Source organism: Gavialis gangeticus, unplaced genomic scaffold (assembly GCF_001723915.1).
Source record: "Gavialis gangeticus isolate Ggan-Ray unplaced genomic scaffold, GavGan_comp1, whole genome shotgun sequence".
NCBI lineage: Eukaryota > Metazoa > Chordata > Crocodylia > Gavialidae > Gavialis > Gavialis gangeticus.
This window is the reverse complement of record NW_017729004.1, coordinates 42,677,090-42,704,792: the sequence shown is the minus strand read 5'-3', so window position 1 is coordinate 42,704,792 and position 27,703 is coordinate 42,677,090. Positions and strand designations below refer to the sequence as shown.

Below are 27,703 nucleotides of genomic sequence, written 5' to 3'. Positions count from 1 at the left end.
GTGTGTGTGTGTGTGTGTGTGTGTGTGTGTCACCCTATGAACACACATACACACGCACATTCACTCTGCCCCTGCCTGCATACACACTTTGACAGGCAGCCAGGAGCAAATAAACATTAATTTGTTAATTTTTTTAGGGGCCCCATGGGCTGGATAGAATAGCCTGGCAGGCCAGATGTGGCCTGCGGGCCATATTTTGCCTGCCCCTGCATTACAATATATTATAAATCACTGAAAATCAAATCAAAACAAAAAAACCTAATCAGAAAATGGATGCTTGATTTTCTGACCATGACCATTATTTCTTCTTACCTTCATGACAGATAGTCATTTAAATTAAATTATTCATTAAGTAATTTTATTCTGTACATTATATTTTATACAAAATATCTTCACTCCACTGAAGATCAAGTAAGTGTGTAAAAAGCAGAAAACAGAATTCTTTTTAAATAGATTCATATTTCTGAAAGCATTTTATTGAAGTTTGTGTACCTGGTTATATTAATATACTTAATAATTATTATTAAGTCAAGAATATATAAATATAATTAAAATAAAGGCTATGATTAATAATATACCAATATTTACACATACATAAACACACACCATATATTATAAAGGTAATTATATTCCTTCCCACTGTCACCCTCATGTATACATTGTTCAGTGCCTTCTATCTGGTCTTTAAAGTAGATATTTCTATTAAAAGATTTCCTATACAAAATTTTTGCTCTGTATTTGGCCAAGGTATGGTCTCTATCTATATAAATCCTGAAATCATTAAGAAATCTAAAAAACTTTATTTTTTTTGGCTTGATATGGAAATATTTTGAACAATATTTTAAATCATATTTATAACATGAGTTATGTGCTCATTTTCATATACATGAATGCATAAAAAATGAACAACTCAATGAATCTCAGGGTTGACATGTCACAAACAAGTCAAGATTTGCTCTCCTCTGCATCTTCAAAGCTCCAGTGTGTGCTCATAGTCATTTCAACTTATCCATGCAGTTTCCTCCATTATCAGCGTGCCCCCCATATACAGGTCTAAACATCAGTAATATTTGCTGCCTCTCTATAGGGCAAAGCCCTTATTTTCCTCCAACATTGCTGTAGATGCAAAATGTCTGTGAATTTCAGCAGATCAAGAAGTTCAATATATTTTACTGAATTATGGGGGCTTTGTGGTAGTATTTTGCCCATTATATTTCTTAATGATTTAACAGGACGAGATACATGCAACAAAATAAGATCTCAAAACAATCCTTCATTTTTACCTTTATTAAAAACTAATAAAGATAAAACTGTTGCTAGTTTTAAATATATAATAATACCATCAATGGGCAAATCAAACACTTGATTGCTACGGAATTATTTTAAAACTTCAGATGTTATAAAACTAGTTATGGAAAAATATTGTAGGAAAAAAAAAGATCCTAGGTTTATCCTGAGAAAGAGATCTTTCCATAATAAACAGTTTAATGATCATTAGGTAAAAAGCATACTTGCCATTGTCTTGAAGTGATATACAGTATCTGTTTCAATTTTATTTTTAAAGCTGTGAAAAATCACTTAATACTTAAGTGATACTATGCAATAAATGGCCTCATCTTCTGTTAACAAACTGCCTTTAAACACATGATATTTAAGAGTCAATTTGCTATTCATAATTGTCTACCTGGATCTGCAAATATATTTGGGTATATTTAAAATTATTTGTATGGGCTATTTGAAGGTCTGATATTTAGAATTCACAATGCCATTTAAATCCTTTGCAATGTATTTTCAAGCTTTAATGGTCGATTTAACTTGTGTATATATAAGCAGAAGGAGCTCTTTATGACGTTACAGTATTTGGACTCTTGCGGAGTGCACTTAGTAAGAGAAAAGTAGGAGATAAGCAGACCTAGGAAATTTTCAAATAGTAAGTTTCTGGTCCCCCTATGGAATTTAAGCAAAGATGGCAAACTTCAGAAGGCATTTTTCTTAAAACAGAAAAAGGCCAAGACATGACTGGGAATTACACATTTTTGTGCTGAACAGTTAGTCAGAAACTGGAGTAAAATACTGATGTTTTCCACAAAAAACCTCTACAGCAAGGGGATTGTCTAAGTCTCCTTGTCAGTTTGGAGGCAGAACAAATCTGGCATAAAGTTCAATGAGCAAAAACTGCTCCAATGCCAGCAACAAACAGGTTTGGTTGCAAGTTGCGGAAAACCTGAAATAACTATTGTGATGAATCTGACAAATGCTAGTACTATAGGGGGCAAAAGGTGTCAGATTCATATCATTTAGATTCATGGAGCTTAAATTAACTATAAATCACTTAAACAGCATAAGGCTCTTTAGTATCTAATTGTTAGGTCTGGATCAGGCTAAGCTAGAGGCTTTGCCTTCTTAGAAGTCTTTCAGGTGGTCCAAGCAATAGCCTGTAGAACAGACTTGGGTGTACGCAGCCTCGCTGTTTGGCTTTGCTCCCTTGGGAGCCGCTCAGCCAGTCCTCAGCGCACACACACAATAAACCTGGGTCCAAACAAACAAACAAAACAAATAAACCAACAAGGAAAGCTAGCCTTCAGCCTTTCTCTGAATGGCAGGAGAGGGCCTTTTAGCTTCCAAGGCTAGGGACAGAAGTTACACATAAACCGGTTTAAGTTATCAGAAATTGGTTTAAATCTGGAACAGAACAGAAGCTCAGTGCACATAAACCAGTTTCAAAATGGATGAAACTGATTTAAGATGAACCTGGTTGAATTTTAGATGTAATTGATTTGGGTCAAACTGGTTTATGAAATTTGTCCCAGACCCCTTCCTCGTTCAAGTTAAATCACAGTGCCCCAGCATCCCAGCATGCTTTCCAGCCCTGGGGTGGGCAGGGCTGTGCTATCTGCCTCAGAGGGCAGGGCTGGCCCCACCCCTCTGTTCCCTATCTGGAGCAGTGAGGGCTGGCTGACAAGGGAGTGGGGGGTAAGTGATCCAGACATATGTTAGACAGGTAACAGGAAGGCAAAGGATTCAACGGCTATAAAAGTAATATGATAGGTGGCTTAACAGTATATACAAAACAAGAAACTGATGTGAGGAAGCAGGAAACACACTGTGGTATTTATATCCTTTAGATATCTGCTAAATCTCAATGAAAGTGCATACATAACACTGTGTACAGTGAACACTGGTGACAAAAAGACTAAAGTTAATTCCAAACAGAATAAATTACTAGTACTAATGAGCTGAAGAAAATCCAAAACACTTAATCAAGTAAAACCAAAACACCATATTTTTGCAAATGTGTTTCAGTTTCAAGACACTGTTTAACAGGTAACTGAGGTTCACAGTACTTTCAAATGCAAAGCTTCCTTTAAATATCATTTGATGATTTGAGAAAGAGAAAAATCAGCATCACAAGAAGGTCTCATTGTAAAGGACAATGCTAATAGACTCCTTTTGCTATCTCTGATTTCAGCATTACTTGCATTCTTCCCTGGAGAATCTTCTCATCCCATTTAATGCAACAGTTTTAAACAGAGATGATGACGCTACAATAATACATGAATATGAACATCACATCTCAGGCAACTCTATTTACTGTAACTTCTCTCCTTCCCAAGCTTGTCCATGGGCTCATTCTCTAAAGCATTGGCCACATTACTTACACGCAGGTTTCAGAGTTCTTGTTGTACAGTGACCACAAAACCACCATATCAGCACTAAAGGCTTCTGCAATGGGACAGTCTTTGGTAAAGGTGTATCAAGAACTGTAGGTGGTCAGCTGATCAGGTGTGGAGATTTTTCTTATAGCAGGTGCCTGAGCTCTTGACATTCACTTTGTCTAAATATCAGTTTAGTACAGTCTAAATATCCAAAGGGACAGTTTCTGAGCTTAAAATCACGTAATTTTTGGATCACTCAAAGGAGACAAACAGATAGATTTTTGAATGATCTAGCGTGTGCAAGCCAGATCCAGCATGTGGTCCTGATCCAGCATCCAGGGTGGGTGTGCTGGGATCCCATCTGGCCACAAGGAGGAAGAATATGGTGGGCCAGTCCAGCCCCAATCCACCCACATAGGGGAAGAGAAGAACTTGGCTTGGCCCCAACCCTGTGGTGTAGGGCAGAGCCCAGTCCCAATCAAGCCCCCCGGGGGGGGGGGGTGGCCTTGTCCCAACTCAGGTGAATAGAGAAAAGGGGGTATGGCCCAGCACTGGTCTGGCTGTAGGAGGCAAGGGAGCGTGGCCCAGCTCAGACTCCCACACAGAGACTGGGGGCAGGGGAAGGGTGGAAGTTCTATTTGCCACTACTCCTCTGCCGCTAAGTTTTCTGACCCATAGGGAGCCCCATGGGCCAGATGCCATAGCTCTGCAAGCTGGATTTGGCCCATGGGCCAGAGATTGAACACCCCTGCCTAGTCCTATGCAAACAGAAGAGTCTCTTAACATCAAGTCTGATGAGACCAACTCAGCTATGTAAGAGTGAGGCTTTGGAAAATATACCCAGAGCTAGATTTGCTGGCTGATACGGAAATCACAGAAGTTTCAATAAGAACTTGGGTGGAATCCTTGTGTAGGCACCTTGTGTCTGGGTGGAAGATTAAACAGACTGAAGCACAGATATTACCTACTCTACCTATAGATTAACAGACACTGTGGCAGCTGTGAAATAGAGGCAGAAGGCTGTGACAGACTTGAATGGTGGTTACATTAGGGTGAGCATTCTTCTGGGTCCCATTGAGGAATGGGGTATTTTCAGGATTGTCAGGTGGGAAAGAAAGGGTCAGTTCTTCTATGGAGGGTGCTAAAAGCCACTGCATGAACACTTCCACTCTAGCAGGTGATCTGTTAATGCTGAGATAGGGAGCCTTATAAGTGAAACAAGTTCTTGCACAACTGCCAGATCAAGAACCTGGTTCATCTAGGCAGGCCATTCCTGCTATGATTAAGAATGATTCTCACTGAAGATGAATAGGTCCACCGTTCTGTCAAGAGCCATCCAGCATCCATACTGTCAGGTGCAGGTAGTTCAAATCCAGAAGTATCCTCCCTATATTCTGATTGAGCAGGTACAGAAGTAGCAAGAGACTCCTAGAGTTATTCACTATTAAAAGGTGACCATGGTACCTAAATGGTCTCAGCAAGGCCAGGGCAGTATCACCAGCTGTGCAGAATTTTAACTTACCTTGCAAAAACATGTATGCAACTAGAGCTGCGAATGGGGAGGCACACATGAATTTCCCTGAAAAACTTTGTCCAGGGAACTTGGGCTGAGTTTACCTCTCGAGTAAAAAGGTTGGTTCTTATTTAATTCTGGGCACCCAACCTTCTGGCCCCACATGCCAACACCCAGCTGCATGCTGGCCTGGTGCCTGATCTGGCCACGCCCTGTATGGCCTAGTCCCATGCACCAGCTCAACCATAGTTTCATAGTTTCTAGGGTCGGAAGGGACCTGAGCAGATCATCAAATCCGACCCCCTGCCATGGCCAGGAAAGAATGTTGAGGTCAAATGACCCCGGCTAGGTGATTATCTAGCCTCCTTCATGCATTTCTTTTCTAAGATGAAAAATCTTAGCCTATTTAGTCTCCTTCTCATATTGACTAGTCTCTTCCTGATATTGACTGCTCTCCATGTTCCTGTTCATCCTTGTTGCTATTCTTCATAGCTCTTCTAGTTCTTCTGTATCTTTTTTGAGGTGTGTGTAGAGCACTAGGGGAGCAGGGGGAGCAAGGAAGGTTTTGGCTTCCTTGACCATGGTCCACACTTCCAGGAAAGAGGTATGCTGGAATGAGATAGTCTCCATCTCTCTTCAGAAGGTAAGAGTTGGTTCTCTTACAGGTTGGCTGATCTCCTATGCAATGCTTTAAACTAGTTTCATCAGGGGATGGGGATGCAGAAGACAGAGAGAACCTAGGAACAAAAGGACCAAGAGCCACACGCTGGAAAAGTCCACATAAGTACTGCAAGGTCCAAAAGGCATCAGGACAGAGGGGTACCAAGGACACCCATCAGGGGCTTAAATGTCTCTATACTAATGCTAGGAGCATGGAGAACAAGCAGGAGGAACTCACACTCCTGCTTGCAAACAAAGACTTTGACCTGGTTAAACTAACTGAAGCCTGGTGGGACCCTACCCATGATTGGGCAGTAGGCATTGAGGGCTATAGGCTACATAGACACAATAGAAACACTGATACAATTTAGAGTGCAGAGCCATGTCATCTTCCCTCAAGGCTTCCCACAGGTTTAGGAATTTGGCACCAGGGAGCAGTAATGAATACCATCACTGCCACCCTACTTGCATGTTCCAATGACCCTGAAAGTGATGTCATCTGGAGCTCATGCTCCTGTTAGGGCCACCCATGGCAGCCAGGTCGAGAGGGAGGTTCCAGACAAAGCATGATCCAAGAAGTCCTCAATGGTAGAGCAGGCGGAGAAAGGCTGCAGCCCCAACGGCTATGAAGGTGGAAGGAGACTGCAATGGAGAAGTGGCCCCAGTCGTTGTGGCTCGCCATGCCACTGAACCCAGCTACCAACCGCCAAGACTGTGTGGGCCTAGCTGCACACTGGAGTCCCTACACTAAACATGCCACACCTCAGGCTTCTGTCAGGTCCAAAAACCCGGTGATGATGAAGGATTGGCGATGGGGGGCAGGGCTCTCATATCTGGAAGCCCCCAGCCAAGAATCTGCACATAGGCAGCAGATGTACAATGGTCATTGGGCACCAGTGGTGCCAGGACAGGGATGTCCTTCAGCAGCTGTATCCACGACTGAGCAGTCTTTTTTAGGATATCCTCTGCTCACCCTGATGGGAAGGAGGCTAGAAAAGGTGCCCCAAAAATAGACTGTCCCATCTCTTCTGGCTGGGAAACTACACCCAGCAGGATTACCATTCCTGCAGTCAAAATTAAAAAATAGCTAAACTTTGGAACCTGTGACCACCCAACGAGTGATAGCCTGGAAAGGCGAATTGCCATTGTGGCTCAGGAGCTAGCAAGGCACAACATCCACATCACTGCTCTCAGCAAAACCCGGCTCGCTGGGGAGGGACAGCTGAGGGAGGTCAGCGGAGGGTACACCTTCTTCTGGAAAGGGAAACCAGACCACGACCCCTGTACCCACAGAGTTGGTTTTGCCATCAGGAACAAGATCGCTGAAGTGTTCCCTGAACTCCCTTCAGATGTCAATGAAAGGCTGATGACCTTTTACCTGCACCTCAGCCAAAATCAATGCACCACTGTCATCAGCATAAATGCTCCAACTCTGAATTCCAGTGAAGAAGTCAAGGAAAGGTTCTACTCCAATCTCGACAACTCCCTTTCCTCCATCCCCAGGGACAAGGTCATTCTCCTGGGTGACTTCAACAGCCAGGTTAGACGCGACCACAAAATCTGGAGTGGAACTATTGGCAAGAATGGCGTAGGGAACGCCAATGCCAACAGTATTCTGCTCCTGGCCAAATGCTCCCAACATTGCCTCGTCATGATGAACACCATCTTCCACCAGAAAAAATGGCTCAAGACCACGTGGAGGCATCTGAGGTTGGAGGACTGGCACCTCCTGGACTACATCATCGTCCGAGGTAAGGACCTGAGGGATATGCTTATCACGAGGGCGATGAAGGGAACTAAAGACTGCTGGACAGACCACAGACTTGTGCACTCAGTAATGAACATCCACCTGGCACCAACACACTGGAAGACCCAGAAGGCTGCCCAGAGACAGCTGAATGTCACAGCTCTGAAGGACCCTTGACAGCGAAAAGAGTTCCAAGCCCAGTTAAACAGTGCACTGGAGCAAGTCCCTACTGCTCATGACATATCCATCTCCAGGCACACTGGGAGCAATGCAAGTCCACTGTCCAAGATGAATGCACCCAGACTACTGGGTTCGCATCATGATGGAACCAGGACTGGTTCGATGCCAATGATGCTCAAATCTGCAATCTCCTTGAGCGGAAGCGTGCAGCCTTCATTGCCTGGCAAAGCCATCCAGGAACACGGCGAAAGACGGCAGTGTACCACCAGCTGAAGGCTGAGGTCCAGTGACCCATCCATGACATAAGAACAACTGGTGGGTGGCGAAGTCACACGTGATCCAGGGCTATGTCGGCCAACATGATATGCATAACTTCTTCCAGGCTACCAAGACAATCTACGGACACTGCTCCATTGGACAAAACCCCCTCCAATCTCAGGACAGCTCCCAGCTCCTCAAGGACGATGATGCCATCCGTCTGTTTTGGAAGGAGCATTTCGAACTCCTCCTTAACTGAGAGTCCACCATATCAGAGGAGACCCTCCAAGCTATCCTGCAATGCACTGCGGTGGATTCCCTTGGCGATCCACCAACCATCAGAATGCTGAAGCAGGCCATCCAACAGATGAAAACCAGCAAAGCCTGTGGGTCAGATGGTATACCCGCAGATGTCTACCATGTTGGCGGCTTCCAGCTCACATCACTACTCCAACCAGCTTATCCTCCGCCTTTGGGACAAAGAGGACATCCCCAGGGATCTCAAGAATGTGACCATCATGACCATCTACAAGAAAGGGGACAAATCGGAGTGTAGGAACTACAGGGGGATTTCCCTTCTGTCCACTGCTTGTAAGATCCTGGCTTGCATCCTTCTGAACCACCACTGTGCCGTCTCCAAGGAGATCCTTCCAGAAACCCAATGTGACTTCTGACCATCCTGGGGTACTTCGGACATGCTTTTCATTGCCAAGCAGATCTAAAAAAAATGTTGGGAGCAAAAATCAAGAACTGTTCCTCACCTTCATTAACCTGACCAAGGCATTCGATTCCTTAAATCATGAAGCTCTTGTAGACCATCCTCAAACACCTTGGCTGCCCACTGAAGTTTGTTACCATGCTGAGGATCCTGCATGATGATATGACCACCACTGTCTTGAGTTGAAGATCTGAAACCAGCGTCTTTCAGATCTGGACAGGGGGTCAAACAAGGTTGCGTGATCACCCCCACCCTGTTCACCATCTATCTGACCATCATCATCCACTTCACCCGAGATGATCTACTATCCAGCGTCAGTATCCAGTATCGACTGGACAGGAAGCTTTTCAATCTTGGGCACTTCCGGGCAAAAATGAAACTCACCACCAAGGATATCCATGACCTTCAGATTGTGGACGATTGCTGCGTGATGGCTCACTCTGCACAGGATGTACAAGCAACCTTAGATCTCTTCAAACCTTTGTATAAGAGACTTGGCCTGTCTTTGAACGTCGCCAAGATGAACATTCTCCACCAATCCTCCCCAGGCCAGCTGAACATCCCTCACACCATCTACGTAGATGGGGAGGCTCTAGAGTATGTGGAGCACAGTATGTGTGTATCCAGAATCAGGCTCCTCAGTCACCTGAGGACCCATAAAGTCTGACGGACGTCATCCTTGACTCCAAGGGATTGCCGACTGACTACCAGGTTTCCAAATCCATGGGGAGCCCTGCAGACCAGATGATACATGGGCCGGAGGTTAAGCACCACTGTTCTAGAATGCGGGAAGATTATCAGTATCTTATGAAGGAATCATAAGTTTTTCCAGATCATTTTGGAAACTAGTCTTATTCTTCAGAGGGTCTGCAACTCTACCCAACTTGGTGTCATCTATAACGTTGCTAAAACATGTACTCAATCCCACCATCAAATTATTAATGAACATGTTAAAAAATATCAATCCCAAGACATACCACTGGGAACTTCACTTGATACCTCCCCACAGCTAGGCATGGGGCTACTGTTGAGCATGATGATGGAATCAGTTATGTATCTTAACAGTGCTTTCATCTAGTTTGCATTTCTTCAGGTATTAATAAGAATGGCATGGGACACCATCAAAAAGTCTTGTTAAGATCAAGATAACACATCCACTGCCTTCACCCAATCCACAGACTGCACCTAGAAACAGAAAGAAATCACGTTGCTTGGGTATGAACTAGGGGTGCACCGATAAAGATGTTCTTGTCTGATACCAATAGCCAATTATTAACCAGCCATATCGGCTGATACTAATCCGATAGCCAATTTACAGCTTGGAGAGCAGTATCCTGCAGGGAAGCCTGTGGGGGTAAAGGGCATGGGTGAGGGAAGGAGTGTGTGGGCGAGGGCAGATCAAGGCCCCCCATGGTGATGGAGGGAGCAGGGCAGGGGCAGGTGCTGCCCAACCAGGGCGGTGGATGGGACCCTGACACCAGGACAGAACAGGATGAAGCCATGGGTGGCTCATCTGGCGAACATGGGGGGGAAGGGGCAGGGGGTGGCTCCCTGCTGCTGCGTTCACCCCTGAGGGAGGCATGGTGGGCATATGCCCCCCAGATTTGTGCACAGGATGAAAGCAGACTGCCCACTGCAGGCTCAGGGCCAGGGGCAGTACCAGCCTCTTCCCAGTGTGGGGCTGGGGCTAAGCCAGGGCAGAGCTCAGAGTGGGTGGGAGTGGGGTGGGCAGTCAGGTGGTGATGGCACTGGGAGAGGTGGCTACAAGGAAGCTAAGGTGAATTTTGGAGTGGCTAAAGCTTCCCAAACCCCCAGCCCCACCCCTCCTCAGGGTACTACCCTCTGCTGCCCTTCCCTTGGGAGCCCTGCACTGGCTGCATGCCCCCTGCCCACCCTGTAGCAGGGGACTCCTGAGGGAAAGGCAGCAGAACAGGGTGCCATGAGCAGGCATGGCACTGGGGGGGGGATGGCTTGGGGGGCTATAGCCAACACAAAATTTGCCCGAGCCCCCCCCCCATAGTCATCCGTCCCAGTGCCACCACTCAATCCAAGCAGCTGAACCCGCCCTGCTTCTGCCTGCTCTGAGCCCAGCCCCAGCCCAGCCCCCTACCCCACACTGGGAACAGGCTGGCCCTGCCTCTGGCCTGCAGAGGGCAGCCCACCTCCACCCCATGTACAAATCCAGGGGGCACATGCTCCCCAATGCCCCCAGGGGCCCCCCAACCCCTGGACAAGCTACCCACAACTCCGTCCCAGTCCCTGCCCCGGCCCTGGGGTCCCATTCACTGCCCTGGCTGGGCAGCGCCTGCCCCTGCCTCACTGTGGGAGGCTCAAACTACCCCCACTCCATACTCCTCTCCCCCAAGTCACTTCCCCTCCAGAGACTTGCCTTCAGAGAGCTGCTCTCCAAGCTGCCTGGCTGCATTGCTGGCCACATAGATGCGTGCACACGCATGTGGCATTTATTGGTGACATTATTGATTATACTGGCCAAAAAAAGCTGATAATGTTAATCTTCCTTTCATTGGTGCCAATCCAATATGGGACCAATGTACCAGTGCACCTCTAGCATGAACTGTTCTTGATGAATCTATGCTAGCTGTTCCTGAGATCACTTTGTTCTCTTCCAGGTGCTTCAAAATAGATTCCTTGAAGACCTGCCCCTGATCTTCCAAGGTATTATAGATCAGCTTGATCTCAATTCTACTGATCCTTCTTATTCCCTTTCTTGAAGGTGGATCACTATACTTGCTCTTTTCCCATCATCTGGACCTCATATGACCTCCATGGGTTCTCAAAAAGGATAACCAATGACTCTGAAATTAGCTTAGCCAATTCTTTCAGTATGCTACGGTGCATCCCCATCAAGCTCTGCCAATTTGAAAGTACCTATCTTCTCTAAGTAAATACCAATCTATTCTTCCATAACTCTAGGCTGTTAGTTTCCTTTCCCATTTTGCTACCAACTGTACTTCTCATCTGGTAGCTAAACCTATTTGTGAAGATTGGAGTAAAAATGGCATCAAAAACTTACCCTTCTCCGCATCACCCATAACTAGATTGGTTTCTGCATTCAGTAAGGGACCTAATGCTTTCTTTGGTTTTCCTCTTACTTGAATCATATTTGTAGAATACCTTTTTATTGCCTTGCATGTCCCTTGCCAGCTGCATCTAAAATTGTGCACTGGATTTCCCAATTTTCTCCCTGCATGCAGTTGTCACTCTTCTCTAATCATATGATCAAGTTCCCACTTTTTGTAGGTTTCTTTTCTGAGTTGTCATTGAGGAGACTGCTGTCTAGCCAGGCCAGTCTTCTGTAGCACTTCCCATTCTTCCACTGCATCAGGCACTGCTTCTGTGCCTTTTTCCCCTCAGACTCGACTCCAAGGGGAACCTGCCCACCAGCTCCCTGAGTTTATTAAAGTCTGCTTTTTGGAGTCCAATGTCTTTATTCTGCTGCTCTCCTTTCTTCCTCCTCCTCTAAGTGACTATGAAATGAAGGAGACAGGATCTTGAACTCCAAAGTTGCTTTCCTCCCGCACTCTCTCAAAAAATTCCACCCTGTTTCTGAGCAGGAAGTCAAAAACAGTTTCCTTTTCCAGCTGGCCTCCCTACCAGCAATACCAAAAAGTTAGGTCCAATAAGTTTCTGAGTTGCCTGTGCACTGCTGTTTCCCTCCCAGCACGTCACAGTAATTACAGTCCCCCACATTTGGAAAATTCTGTTACCTTTTAAAGAATCAAAGAAAATTAGGGCTGAAAGGGACCACAGGAGGTCACTTAGTCCAACCCCCTGCTCAAAGGAAGATCATCCCCAACTATATCACCCCAGCCAAAGCTTTGTCTACCCAGGTCTTAAAAACCTCCAAAGATGGAGCTTCCACAAACTCTCTGAGTAACCTGTTCCAGTGCTTTACTACCCTCTTAGTGAGAAAGTTCCTAATATCTAACCTAAACTTCCCTTGCTGCATCTTGAGACTACTGTTGCTTGTTCTGTTATCTGCTGCCAGTGAAAACACTAGCTCCATCCTCTTTGTAAGCACCCTTCAGATAGCTGAAAGCTGCTATCAAATCCCCCATCTTCTCTTCTCCAGACTAAATAAGCCCAGTTCCCTCAGCCTTTCCTCATAAGTCATGTGCCCCAGCCCCCTAACCATTTTCATTGCCCTCCACTGAACTCTCTCCAATTTGTCTGCATCCCTTCTGTAGTGGGGGCCCCAAAACTGGACACTACCACAGATGTGGTCTCACCATTGCTGAATAGGGGGGAAGAAACACTTCCTTTGATCTGCTAGCAATGTTCCTATTAATGCAGCCCAGTATGCTGTTAACCTTCTTTGCAACAAGGGCACGCTGTTGACTCATATCCACCTTACTGTCCGCTGTAACCCCAGGTACTTTTCTGCAGAGCTGCTGCTTAGCCAGTTGGTCTACAGCCTGTACCAGTGTGTAGGATTGTCTCATCCCAAGTGCAGAACTTTGCACTTGTCCTTATTGAACATCCTAAAATTTCTTTTGGTCCAATCCTCCAATTTGCCAAGGTCTCCCTGAATCCTAGCCCTATTGTCCAGTGTATCTACTACTACCCTCTCAGCTTGGTGTCATCTGCAAACCTGCTGAGGGTGCACTCCATCCCATCTTCCAAGTTGTTGATGAAAATATTGAACAAAACCAGCCCCAGGACCTACTAGACATTGAGCCACTGACTACTAGTCCAATGATCCAGCCAGTTTTCTATCCACCTTAGTCCATTCATCCAACCCATATTTCCTTAGCTTACTTGAAAGAATCTTGAGAAAGACCATGTCAAAAAGTCAAGGTATAGCACTAGCACTGCTCTTCCTGAATCCACAGGGCCAGTCATCTCATCATAGAAGGCAATCAGGTTGGTCAGAGGCATGACTTGCCTTTGGTGAATCTATGCTGACTGTTCCTAATCACTTTCTCCTCCATGTGCTTAGAAATGGATTCCTTAAGGACGTGCTCCATGATCCTTCCAGGGACTGAGATGAGGCTGTCTAGTCTGTAGTTCCCCAGATGCTCCTTCTTCACTTTCTTAAAAGATGTGCACTATACTTAGCCTTTTCCAATCATCTGGGACCTCTTCCCCAATCGCCACAAGTTTTCCAAGATGATGGCCAGTGGCTCTGCAATCAGATCAGCCAACTCCCTCAGCACCCTCGGGTGTGTCCATCCAGACCTACGGACTTGTATACATACAGCTTTTCTAAATAGTCCCAACCTGTTCTTTCACTGTTGGCTGCTCACCTCCTCCTCAAACTGTGCTGCCAGGTGCAGAAATCTGGGTTCTGACCTTGCCTGTGAAGACTGAGGTAAGAAAGACATTGTTTACATCAGCCTTTTCTGCATCCTCTGTAACAAGGTTGCGTCCTCCATTTAGTAAAGCAGCGTTTCCAAACCTTTTCTGTCCCATGACACACATAAATAAAAAAAATTGTGGCACGCTGCTCCCTCCCTCAGCTCCCAACAGATAATATGGCCACTGCTACCACCTACCGCCCTGCGTGCGGCACTGGCTGGAGCCACACCCCGCCAGGAGCCATGCTCCCCAAGAGCGTTACAGACAAAGTGTTCATTTATTCATGCGACTTTTCCAGAATTCCGCAGCACAACTGCTCATGTCTGATGGCACAGTGTGCCGCAGTATACCAGTTGGGAAACACAGTAGTAAAGGTCTAACACATTCCCTGATCTTCCTCTTGTTACTGACATACTTGTAGAAACCCTTTCTGTTACCCTTCATGTCCTTTGCTAGCTGCAACTCCAACTGTGCTTTGGCCTTCCTGATTTAATCCCTGCATGCCCGAGCAATAGTCTTATACTCCTCCCTAGCTGTTTGTCCAAGTTTCCACTTCTTATAAGCTTCCTTTTTGTATTTTAGCCCACTGAAGAGTTCCCTGCTAAGCCAAGCTGGTCTGCTACCATACTTGCTAGTCTTCCTGCAGATCAAGATGGTTTGTTCCTGCACCCTCAGTAAGGTTTCTTTAAAGTGCACCCAGCTGTCCTGGATTCCTATCCATCTCAAACTGGCCTCCCAGGGGATCCTGCCCATCAGTTCCACGAGTGAGTCAAAGTCTGCTTTTCTGAAGTCCAGGGTCCTTACTCTGCTGCTCTCCATCCTTCCTTTCCTTAGGATCCTGAACTCAATCATCTTGTGATCACTGCTGCCCAAGTTGCCATCCACTACTACATTCCCCACCAATTCTTCCCAGTTTGTGAGCAGCAGGTCAAGAAGAAAATGGTCCCTACCTGGCCTCTTCAACACTTGCACCAAGAAGTTATCTGCAACATTCTCCAAAAACTTCCTGGATTGCCTGTGCACTGCTGTACTGCTCTCCCTGCAGATGTCAATATGATTGAAGTCTCCCACGAGAACCAGGGCCCATAACTGGGAAACCTGCATTAGCTGTTTGAAGAAAGCTTCATCCACCTCATCCCCTGGGTCTGGTTGGCTATAGCAGACACCCACCATGACTTTGAAAAGATTAATTCAGGGATGCAAGGTATTAGAATGGAAAGACTGAAGGGATAGTAAATTGAACCATTCACCTAGAACCTAGAGAGTGGGACGACTTCTTGGACTACCTCCAATTTTCATTCCACAGAGGTCTTTTTCAGCACCATCAAAATGGCCAAAGCATCCTTGAAAATGAAGTGACACCCTTAAGAGTCCTGAAACCTAGGGTCAGAGACCAACCCAATGGACTTACTTGGACTGTATCTCGACCCTGCTTTACTTCCTAGTCTTGGCAGAGTGTGAAAAGATTTGCAAATGGACCACTTCCCAAGAATACTGGACTTTCCAGGTAACAAAGGCACTCTGCATGCTCCTCACACATGTAAGACAGTTTAAATGCTAGAGATATGTCTGTTGACAGGTGCAGACCGAAAAAAAAGGAAAGGAAAAAAATGTACAAAGCCAAAAAAGAAAGAAGGCCTTAAGTCAGGGTGCAGCATGATGTATATTTAAATGAAATGGGGGAAGAATGGACTCCAAAAAATTAAGAAAGCTGGGAAAGATAAAAATCACTTCCAAGTCCAGAAAAAAACACCAAACCTCCCCCCATAAAACAAGTTTGAAGGTGGATGAGCTTCATGCCAAGCAGATCCTAACCAACAGAAAAAGTGCTCCTCCTTAAGCCATGGCTGTTGAGAGGAACTGAGGAATAGGAAGCATATACTGTTCTTGACATGTTTAGAAAGGAGCATGAAGAGGGACAAGGTACGTAACACACTACAGGGGTGTTACTAACACACAAAAGTCTATAAAGCTAAAGGGTTTGAGGGGCACATATGCTCAAGGCATGAATGTGCAAGTAGACAAACACTTAAAGGATAATTATTTTTCAATAAAGTAGCTCTAAGTAATAGCTTCAAAATAATATCCCACATATGTCTTTGAAGATTTAAATCTACGAAATCCCTGCACCATTTCAGTTTTCCATAACATACAGGAAAAAGCAAAGAAACTGAAAATGCTTAGTTAAGGTTTCACGTCATACCTGTTTTCTGTACTGAACCAGAAAAAAGAGACTAGCTTGTGCACTGTACCTTCCATACTGAGACGTAGTGGGTTCCTTCCCTGTACTTCACAGAATCTTAGAAATTCAAGGCTATGAGAAATCTAAAGAACTCATGTAACCTATCCTCCTTTTCTGAGGCAAGTATACCTCAACTTTACCTGACACATGTTTGTCTAGCCCAACATTTAAAATGTCCAGTGACAAAGAATCTACACCTTTCCTGGTACCAGCCTGCAGTGTTTATCTATCTTTAAAGCTAGAAAGTACTCATGGATATCTCATACGAATCTCTGTTGCTACAAATTAAACTGAGTACTTCTTAGTCCTAGTTTTGGTAGTCATGGAGAACAAGGGATAAACTGTCCTCTTTGTAACAATCACTTCTGACCGTTAGCCAACCATTAATATAATCTTTTCAAGAACAAACTCTGTTGATTGAACCTTTCTTCATAGATCACGTTTTCTAAACTTTTCTTAGATTTATTGTTGCACTTTAAATTCTTTCCAGTTCTTTACAACTTTTCTTAAAGTGTGATGCCCAAAGCAGAATACACTATTCATTTGAAGTCTCACAACCATCAGACTCCACCGAACTCCATCTTACCTCTTACATACTTGCTTTTTTTACCCCTAAATGAGATTTGCTTTTTATGCATATTCTTTATTCCATTATGTAATTCATTAATAAGAATATCAACTAGAACCAGACTGAGGGAAGACCTCTATGATACTTCAATTGATATATACTCCCAGCCTGACAGCAAACTAGATTTTCAACCAGATGCATACACCAATTTACTATAACTTAAGGACCATGCCTCCTTAGTTTTGTTACAAGAATGTGTGTAGCTCTGTGTCAAAAGCAATTAACATATGCCACATGTGCTGCTACCACCATTCAATAGGTCAGTTACCCTGTCAAAGAAAAAAAAATAGATTTTACATGATCCATTCCTAAACCAATGGTGGCTGTTTTTTACTACCTTATTATTCCTTATATACTGACAAACCACTTAATAATTTGTTCCAGTAACTTTATGGTTGTCAGATTTCTATAAATACCCAGCCCAATTCTTACTTTTCCCTTTTTTAAAGGCAGATATTAGGTCTGCCTCCCCCTAACCCTCTGAGACCACACTCATTCTCCTTGAGCTCTCAAAAATAATTGCTAATGATGCAGGAAGTGCCCCTTAGTTCCTTAAGTAAGTGTTATCAGATCTACTGACTTAAATACCTCAGATTTATCTAAATACTCTTTAACATGTTATTTTCATATTTTGGCCTGTGATTCTATTCTTTTCTGGCTAATACTGTTTTAAGAATTTAGTTAAAAATAACTAAATAACTCAGAGTGAAGCAAAAGGCACATATACCATTTATTTCTAATTTTCAAGTAATAACATTTTGCTTGGTTTTATTGTAAGCTGCCTTAAGCCTTTTTGAGGGAGGGAGCGCTATAAGTCTAAAAATGAAATAAAATATTCCGGTAGTTTAAGTCTCCTGTTAGAACCAGGTCTTGCCCTTTGAATGTATTTTTTCATACTACTTAATACGAAGAACGATAAAGTAGGAAAGAGCTATGTGTAAATGCAGAGTACGATACAAAATCTTTTGTAATGTCTGTGTATAAAAAACAGAGTGAAGGAAAGTGAAACAACTGTAAGGGTGATGATGATTACCCAGACCGTCTTCTCTTTATCATCATCATAAGACAAAAAAAATCCAAACACTGGCTGGCCAGGCACATCCTTCAAGATGCATAAGGGTGGTCATAGACAGAAAACAAGAGACTCTTGGACTGCTTAGCCTTTAAGCCAGCAAAATGAAAAAGTACCCCTTGCCTCTTCATCTGACCTGCCCAGTTGCCAGATTTTCATACACATGTCTTTATGTCCTTTTCCATACTGCCTCTTCAGATTCTCAAAAGTGATTCCTAAGGCCACTACCCTGTCCCTCCTTCACATCCCCCCTTCAAGCCTCATTTCAGCTACATCCATAAGAAATCAGTCCATTAATAAAAACTAAACTGAGAGTCAGGCAGCAGCAGCAGACATTTACTGTTTTTAATTTTAAAAGCCTTCAATATTTAAAATGGTAATTACATTAGATTTGCATATATTTCATTGTATTCCTCTATCTCCACTCTCTACATGTCACTTGTCTTCTTGAATTATAAGATGTTCACTGCCAGGACCATATTTTGATACACATCTACAGTGCCTAGCAAAATGTGGACACTGATTCTGATTGGAGTATTTGCATGCTGCTGCAACATGCCTAAAAATGAAAGCATTTCCATTTTAAGAAAACTTCCTCCTCAAACCGTAACAGTAATAGGTGAAAATGATTGAATTCTTATTAAAGAACGCTTCAGAATGCTATGCATTAAGAACACACATGTAGCTGCATACTGTTTGCTTTTTTTGGTTTATGTGACTTGTACATTTTACTTTACTGAACTGTACTGAATGTACATCAAGTTTCAGTTTCTGGACTACACCTGCATATAACTTTCACCTACAAATTTCTCTTATACTAGCTTTGCAGTTGATATCTAGGTTGCTAGAAGCCTAGTTACCAAGTTGTTCTGTAAGACATCTGAGACCTTTCTTCCTTCTTTCCCTCTAAGTCAGTAGTTTTTCAAGACAGAATTAAAATCTATTTCCCAACTGGCCTGCATAAACAAACAGCCAATTTGTGCTTAATATTTTTATTGCTATTATGTAGATATGATTAATTTTAGTATCAGAACACTTTGGGCTGTACAAGACTGGAGTACCTTACAATCTAAATAACTGAAGTCCATTGGCAGGGAAAAGTCCTGAATTTCCTTTGTTACTGAAAAAAATTTAACAAGAGCTTAAATAACTGTTATGCAAATAAAGTCTACCCCCTAGCCTTTTATCAAAATAGTTAGTTACTATGACAACAATCTGCTGTTACAATATTATCAACAGTGATCTCTTCCATGAATGTTCATGGTAATGGAATTGGATGCAAATGTACCATGCATATTAAAGCCATTTTATTACACATTTACAAATAGCGTTATAAAACCCAATAGGCAAATCCACTTCTGAGTATCAGCTTTTTTATGAGGTTCAGATATATTAAAACAAGAGTTGAGATGAGAGTTCAATACAAATAAACACATGCCATTTCAGAACTAAATACTAATGCAAAAGCAGCAGCATCTAAATAGACGTACATTATACTTTATGTCTATCCCATAATTAAGTAAATATCAAGAAAAGTTTCAGAAGTTGTTTTAACTATTCTATAGTTACAGTACTAATGTCATTTCTTAACAACTTCAGCATCATTTTCCTGGAAAATAGAAGTACAGTCAAAAGTATGGAGTGACAGTTTCACTTCCTGACTTGTAAGCATTATCACAGAAATGAGATAAACAGCTATGACACATTCTAGGTATTTTACTTTGTACACATACTGTATTTATGTAAATCCAAGATGGCCTTGAATTGAATACAACCCCCCAATAATTAGATTCTAGACATGGAAAATTATAAATGTTATAAATACAGGAAAGCAACAGCAGCAGGGGAATGAGTGGATGGGAAAGCAGGAACAGGAGGGCAGGTAGTGAATAGGCAAGAGGCATGGGCAGTTTGACACCCACCACTTACCTACACACCCTGGCTTCTGCCTCTGCCATCACCTGCTGCCTCTGCCTTCTCTTTTTCCTTCTTACTGCCCCCCCATCACACCTCCCCCTCACCCACTGTCCCTAGCCAACTTGGACACAGAGGAAGCCCCAAAGCTGCTCCTACCCAATGCTGCAGGGAGCCCAGCTTGGCTGGAGACAGCACACAGAATCCTCTTCTCCTCCCCCTCACCCCAACTTAACCAACTGATGTTGGACTGCTCCAGCTGGAAGATGTAGGAAGCAGCCATGCAGGAAGCCCAGCTCAGCCAGGGACAGCAACAGCAGAAACATGCAGATTCCTCCTTGCCACAGGCTGCTCCCTGACCAGCTCCTCTCTGACCAGCTCCTCTCCCCACCCTCCACAGTCTCTCTTGCTGGCAGGGAGCTGGACAGGAAAGGAATCCATTTGCCACTGTCACTGTCCACACTAGGAGCTCCTGCATAGCCACTCCCCACAGCTCCCAGCTGGAGCAGTCTGATACTCAATTTTAAGATGAGGTTTGGTTTTCCCCATGGCTATATTGTAGCAGCACACTGTGCAAGCTCTTAGGTGCCAATTCCCCCAACACTGAAGGATGTGCCTCACTCACCATGCCATAACAACTGCCCCCCCCAGCAACAGCATGTAGCAGAAGCTGAGGGGAGAGAAGGGGAGCCCCGAGAGCCCAGGGAGCGCATGTTAATTCCTCAGAGGCTGCATGCAGCCTGCCGGTTGGACAGCCCTGATCCAAAATGAATACAATTCCTCTGAGGAGAAAATCCCGAGGTACAGGAACTAGGTGAGCTTCAGATTTTACATTACAGATAGCGACTAGCTAAAACAAAGTTGGGTGAATACACACACACTTAAAAAAAAAAATACACACACGTTTCCCTCACTTTATGCAGGTTCTCTATGTGCAAATTTGCTCTTATGCGATGACCCTTTTTATACTAAAAATTCATTATATGCAATGTAAATTCACTCTTATGTGATCAGTGCAGTGGATGCCTGCAGGCAGTTGCTTTGTGCAATGCATTGTGGGAGTGACGCACACCAACATATAGTCTCCTGTGTGGATCCATGCTCCTTGCTCGTTGTCTCCAACATGTTTCTGTAGTTGCCATCCCCATTATAATACAACCCTGTGCTTGTGCTATTGGTGAGTAGCAAACTTGTCTTGTAAAAGTGGTAGAAATGGTCTGCGGGTCAGTACAGTTGAGGTCTTGGAACATAACCCTATTTGTTACATTGTAAAGTGGGTTCCCTTTATGACAACTTGAGTTATACACTGTTTTCCAGGAATGCATGTACAGCATAAAGCAAGGGAAACGTGTGCGTACACATGCATGTTCATCTATCATAGGTCTGGAAAGGACCTCATGAGACCATGTTCAGCCCCCTGCTCAATATGAGATCACTCTTAACTAAACCACCCCAGTCAAGCGTCCGTCTAAACTGCTCTTGAAACTTTCCAGGGATGGAGATTCTACCACCTCTGTAGGTAGCCTGTTCCAACAGGAATAGGGACCATGACCATCCTCATAGTCAGAAAATTCTTCCTAATCTTCAACCTAAATTTCCTCTGCTGCAGTTTGAGGCCCTGGCTCTTAGTCTCATCTGCTACAGCCACAGAGAAAAACCCATCTCAATCCTCTCTAATTGCCCTTCAGGTATCAGAAGAACTATCAAGCGTCCCCTCAATACTCTCTTTTCCAAACTACACAATCCTAGGCCTTTCAGCCTATTCTCACGAGTCATGTTTTCCAACCTCTAATTACATTTACTGCTCTCCATTAGACTCTCCCTGATCTGTTCACATCTTCCTTGAACTATGGGGCCCAAAACTGGACACAGGACTCTAAGTGAGGCCTCACCGGTGCTAAATAAAGCAGCAGAATCATTTCTCTTGATTTTGCCCTAGTACTGAGAAGCCTGGTTAGAAACATCCAGCCAGCAGCATAAGTAGGACAGAGCAATGGGACAACTGACCGACAGTAGAGGGAAGAAAGGGAGAGGAGGGAATAGCTGCCGCTGGAGTTGCACAACTGCTGTGGCAGCACAACAGCATTCAGAAGCTGCTGTAGAACTCATTATGTTGCAGCTGCTTCAAGCACTTGGCTGCATTGTTACACCTCTGCATCCAGTAATGGAACTCTAGTTCCCAAGAATCTGTAAGATCTACAAGAGTTGTGAAAACATCTTAGTGGACAAAAAAGGCAGTATTATAAATATTATCAATACTGTAACCACCAGTACTGCTACTAGTTCTTCAACTATATTTATATTCAAATGTGATATTGAGCAGTCTAATGTATATGTATATAATGTACTGACAACTGAAGGTTGTTGGTAGGGGGATACAGGAAGGGGATGCAGTCACCAAAAGCATAAAATGTAGTACAGCTGCTAAGTAAAATGACCCACAAGACCAAAAACCTCACAGGACATGTATGGTTTTTGAAAAAAACAGCTCAAATGATGTGTAACGATTCCCAGCCTCCTCCTTGGCAGATAACCAGAGACAGTAATTGGTGTCAGGACCCGAGTGAAGATCTTTGTACCTTCCTTCCTGCTTCAGGCAGCAGGAGCCAATGACTGACCCAAGCAGAGTTGACAAGATTCAGTGTTTGTTAGCAGCATGAGGTCTCTGAGCCAGCAGATTTCTTATTCCCCCCAAGTAGCATGCATTTCTTTTATCCTGGACACTTGTTGAAACTGGCTTTGAAGCAGAAAGAGGCTACTGCTGAGGGAGTACCTCAGAGTCAGATATACTCTACATAGACTTCTCTGTCAGAAATTATTTCAAAATAGCCTTTACAAGCCCTCTGTGTGCAATCACAAAAAGAATTACAGGCACCACACTTCAAAGTGATGCCCAGGTCATAATTATCCTACCTTATTTAGAGAAGGGGTGAAGGGAGTTAACTTTAAGCCTTTTTAGCAGGTATACCCCAAATTAAGCATCACACTTTCCCCAAGTGAAACTCTGATCCCCTTCTTCTGCCTTATCTGCTGCTCTGCTTTTTGCTCCCTGCCCTCTTCCTGATCTGCTATATGCTACACAGAGGCTGTTCATGCCACTGGTTTAAAGGATGCTTGTGCAGCCACAACCAGTGCTACTGTTTAAAGCATTACAAAATTGCACAGACAAGGCATTTGTAAGCAAGAGAATAGTAACTTCTGCAGCTATCTGCAAAATAGGAGCAAGCTACAGCACACAACATAACTTGATTCCAACTTATTCTATTATTTTCTAATGGAAAGAGTCTTATTAAATAAAGCTAAAGCTTGTATATGCTTTTGATGAACTCCATACATGCCATTACAACAATAGTATCTGTCTATAACTAAGGTTGAATTTCTGACAGAATCAAATTCTCAAAAAGAAAATATTGTGATTACGTTCTCAGACTGAAAAATAATAGTTCCCTTGAATCTGGTAGCATATGTATAATAATGGTGGCATAACTACATGCTATAACCATGTAAGATAATATTTAAATACAATGCTACAATTACAATAATATTTAAATATTCTTATGAAAATGCAAAAGGAAATTCAACCTGCCTTTTTTCTGTGTGTTCTGTTCCTGTTTTCCAACCAATCGTCCATCTGTTCCTCAATCTCTTCAATAGAAGTTCCATGATCATAAGATGGTACATATGCACTGGATTCTGAAGCTGTGTATATAGGGAATTCAGATTTTGGCTTCTTGATTTTAGGCTTCTTCTCCTCTACAAAACAAAGAGAAATAATCTCTTACTAGCATTACCTAGAAACATGACTTACAGGTGCTATTAGCTTCCCCATTGTTAAAGCCAACTTAAGATTGTCAGTTATAAAATGAGATGGAGAGGGAGAGAAGAAACACAAAGGTTTCATACATTTCCTAATTTCACACATTAGAATAACCCTGACTGGAATCAAGGTGAAGCAAAGAGGTGACTTACAGGCCTGTTTTTACTTCCCTAACCCTATGCTGTTCTGTGCAAAAAACCTTGAAAAAGCAAAAATCTTTGGGCTGATGTGTAGCAATTTTTTCTTAAGTTCTCTAGTTTAGAATTAGCTTAGTCTTAACATCTAAAGCATTAGGCTGATATAGATGTCCAGGCCTATTTGCAGAGATGATGAGCACTTCAGCTCATATGGAGAATCGGGGATTCTTTGTGATATCTCTTATTGGATCAACTGCTTTATTGGGAGAGCATATTGCTCTTCAGCTCCAGTTACACATGCTCATCACCTCTGAAATTCAGATGCCAAACATCTCATAAGTAAAGTGTTGCAATTTTGAATTTGTAAAATTTTGTAAAGAGGAAGAGGTGAGACGTCTGTCCACAGTTAACCAACAGACCCCTTCCCCCACCACTGTGAATGAAGTTGACAGGATTTGCTCAAGCCCAAGCAGGATATGTTCATAGGATGTGTCAAGCCCATGGCAGATGGCTATTTTAAATTCTTTTCTTCAGAGCTCCTGAGTACCATAAGAGGAATGCTTTTTTGTTTTTCTCAAGCAAGCCTTAGGAAATCTACAAAAGAGCCATTACCCTGCTGTAGAGAGATTTTTAAATGTACAGGGAAGACACTATGAAATATTTTATGTACCAGGCGAGGCTTTTATAGAAACTCTTAAAAAAACTGAGATTACAGAATACAATACATGGAGAAAAACATTTTTATGATGATCATTAGGGATCAAAATTCTTTAAAAACACAAGAAGAAATTAGCACACAAAACATTTAAGTTTTAAAATTAATAGATAAAAGACTAATGACCCTCTAAGCATTTAAATATACTTAGGAGAACTGCTTTGTGACACGTAAACCTGCTTGAAATTTTAAAATGTTTAGGAAATTAATCTCAGTTTGTGAAAAACTTAGTATGCTCTGGGAGTTCCTATGGCATTTCTGCAAAATGCAAGGCAAGTGTGCTCATAGAAAAATATGTTGCAAATACAAAATGAATAAATAAATAAAAATAAATATTTAAACTTTTTTTTTTTTTTAAACCAGGATGAAACTTAATATTGCATTATTTGATTACTAAAAATGGAGGTACAAAAAGTCACTTTAAACATTGCAGTAAAGTTAAACCCCACCCTCAAGTCATAACTTAGAAATACTTTCAACATATACACCATTAATTTGCATGCTTTGCGTCCTCTAAAATTATATACCTTTGTGAAATATATTGTGAAAAGAATAGCTTATGGGTCAGAGTTCAGATTGTAAATGTAAAGCTGATTTTAACCATCAGTTACTAAAAGAAAACATATGAACTTCAAAGGATACTAGAATATTTATAAGTTACCCTAACTTATTTCCATTCATAATAAAGTTAATTTCCGTCTTGAAAAGTACCTTTGCAGAAACAACATCTTTGTGTATACTCAGAGTTACAGTGGATTAATTTGGGATCAATATAAATTTTTACTACTATTTAGCTCCTTGGTGATGACAACACAGATAAAACAAACTAAACAGAATACTATCACTTTGTGAGCATCACCAACAGTTGTTTGCTAACTTCCTTCTGTAAAATGGATTAAAAAAATGACTAGAAGACAAAGCGGTTGTACAAACGTAACTGAAGGCTTTATTTGTCCTTGAGAATCTTTGTCACTTGTAATGATACAAAATGGGAAGACCCCAGAGGCTGACTTTCAGATCCTGCATTAAGTTTGCAGTGGCTATATTAAAAAAAAAAAATACTGATTCAGTGGTTCAGAACAAAAAGTGCTAAGAAGTTATCTAGATCTAGATGATAACTGGATCTAGATATATCTAGATCTAGATGATAACTAAATCTATATATATCTAGATCTAGATAACCTTTTAGCACTTTTTGTACTGAACCACTGAATCAGTAAATACAGAACTTCACATTCTAACATCCTCTCCCCCCACCTCCCCACTTCCCCACTCCAACCCACATTCAGAGTAGAAACATGCTTATTAGTAATTATTACAGACTTCCCCCAGGCCTATTTTTAGTCACATGCCCTTTGGAAAGGTTTTTTTGTTTTGTTTTGTTTTTTAATATATATTCCTTTAGCCCTCAACTGCTTTTTTTTGATCTATAGACAGCCTTGCATAATCCTAATACAAATGCAGGTAAGAGAACATAAGGTCAGATTTCAAAGGCTGTTCCCCAGCACTGTGGGGATAGTTATTGGAGACCGAGACCAGTTTGTACCAAATCGCTGGTAGAAGTCACGTGTGCAGACGTGCAAGCTTTCTCCAGGAGGAAAAACGGACACTCCAGGAAAAAAATGACTTGGCAACTACCAGGATTAAATCACTCATGGGACACTGAACATCTGCACACTTCCCCCAAGCCTCTCTCTTCCTAGGGACCAAGAGGCATGGAGCTAGGGAAAAGGCTCCTTGCTTTCCCATGATTGGACTCATCCTGGTCTTGAAAAGGCATGGGTGGCAGCTGCTTTCCCCCTCCCATAGACTGGGAGGTGAGGCAAGCAGCAACCACCACTGCCAGCCCCTTCCTCAAACCAGGCAGTCCCCAGCTTTGGGAAGATGTAGGTAGATTTACCCGTTTCCTCTTGCCATCCTCACCACCCAGCTGAAGGATGGCACGGCAATTTAAAAGCTGGCAGCCAGGAGCAGGACTTTAAGAAAGTCTCCCAGACTTGGGGCTCCTTGGTCCTGCTGGCTCCCTCATGCTGGGGGGGGGGGCATTCTCCTGGAGCTAGAACCCTCCCTGGATGTCTTAGGCAGCTGCTGTTTTTCAGCAGCTGCCAACAGTAACTTGACAGCCTGCTCCTTTCACTGGCAGGGAAGAAAGCAGGCTGTCAAATGAGGGTCTCCCAAGGGCAGAGGTGGCCCAGGGAGTAGCTTTCCACTGTCCCCTAACTGGACAGCTTGCCTGAGAAGCCCTCTAGCCATGGGGCTGGAAGAATGTCTGTACAGTCCAACTCCCAGGCCATTTTTCTACTGGAAGAAGTTTCTTCTGGTAGAAATAAATGCCTGTAAGCAACCTTAGTAAACTGATCATGTTCACAAGTAAGATATTTAGGTATCAAATAACCTTAACAAGAACCACAGTTGTTCACACTAAAGCGTGCAATGTTAAAAAAAAATCTTGGTTAAGGCTTGCCCCAATGGAGGAGAAGTAAATCATCTATTATCACTGGGTTTTTTTTCTAAATACCAGTTTCTTAATGCCAACTTGTACAGGTTTTGACTCTTAGTTCATAATATAGACCGTATTTATTCTATTATAAAATAAAGCTTTCCCCCTCCCAATCAGCACAGGGAAAAAAGCTCATCTTCCATTCACATACAAGTAAACTTTATTAATTACACTATCATTAAACTGCTGCCAAAAGTAACATGTGCTCAAGTAATAGACACCTACTATGAAGTTGATTATATGTAGCCAACACCAAGCATGACTATAAACTACATAACCCATACTGGGTAAACATACTAATGGAAAGTCTGCCCCCCACCCCTTTTTGTTAATTATTATTAGAAGGGGCAGGTCTTCCCTCCACTGGGAACTGGCCCCAAACCTGGAGGTACTGCAATACCAGCCTGGCATCGGGAGAGCCAGGGCCAGCTCTGACACCCTCCCTTTGGTGCCAAAAAACAGACTGACTTTTATCAGATGTTTTGGATTGGGAATCCAGAAAAAAGATGACAAAGCTGATATGGAAATACAAAGCGCCCGAGCGAGGGACTAACAATAGAGGGATGGGGGAGAGGAGGGGAACGCGACTAGGTTACAAGCAATACAATGTTAGCCAACTAAGCCCGG

General features: G+C 43.1%; 1 protein-coding gene across 1 annotated transcript in view; it reads right to left on the bottom strand.

Moving 5' to 3' along the window:
- Positions 1-27,703, bottom strand: part of DNAJC1 (DnaJ heat shock protein family (Hsp40) member C1) — a 253,765-nt gene that overhangs the window by 56,421 nt on the left and 169,641 nt on the right. Inside the window, exon 8 of the mRNA XM_019508309.1 lies at positions 23,494-23,660. Within this exon, the coding sequence (XP_019363854.1) occupies positions 23,494-23,660 (167 nt within the window). The remainder of the gene's footprint in view (positions 1-23,493; positions 23,661-27,703) is intronic.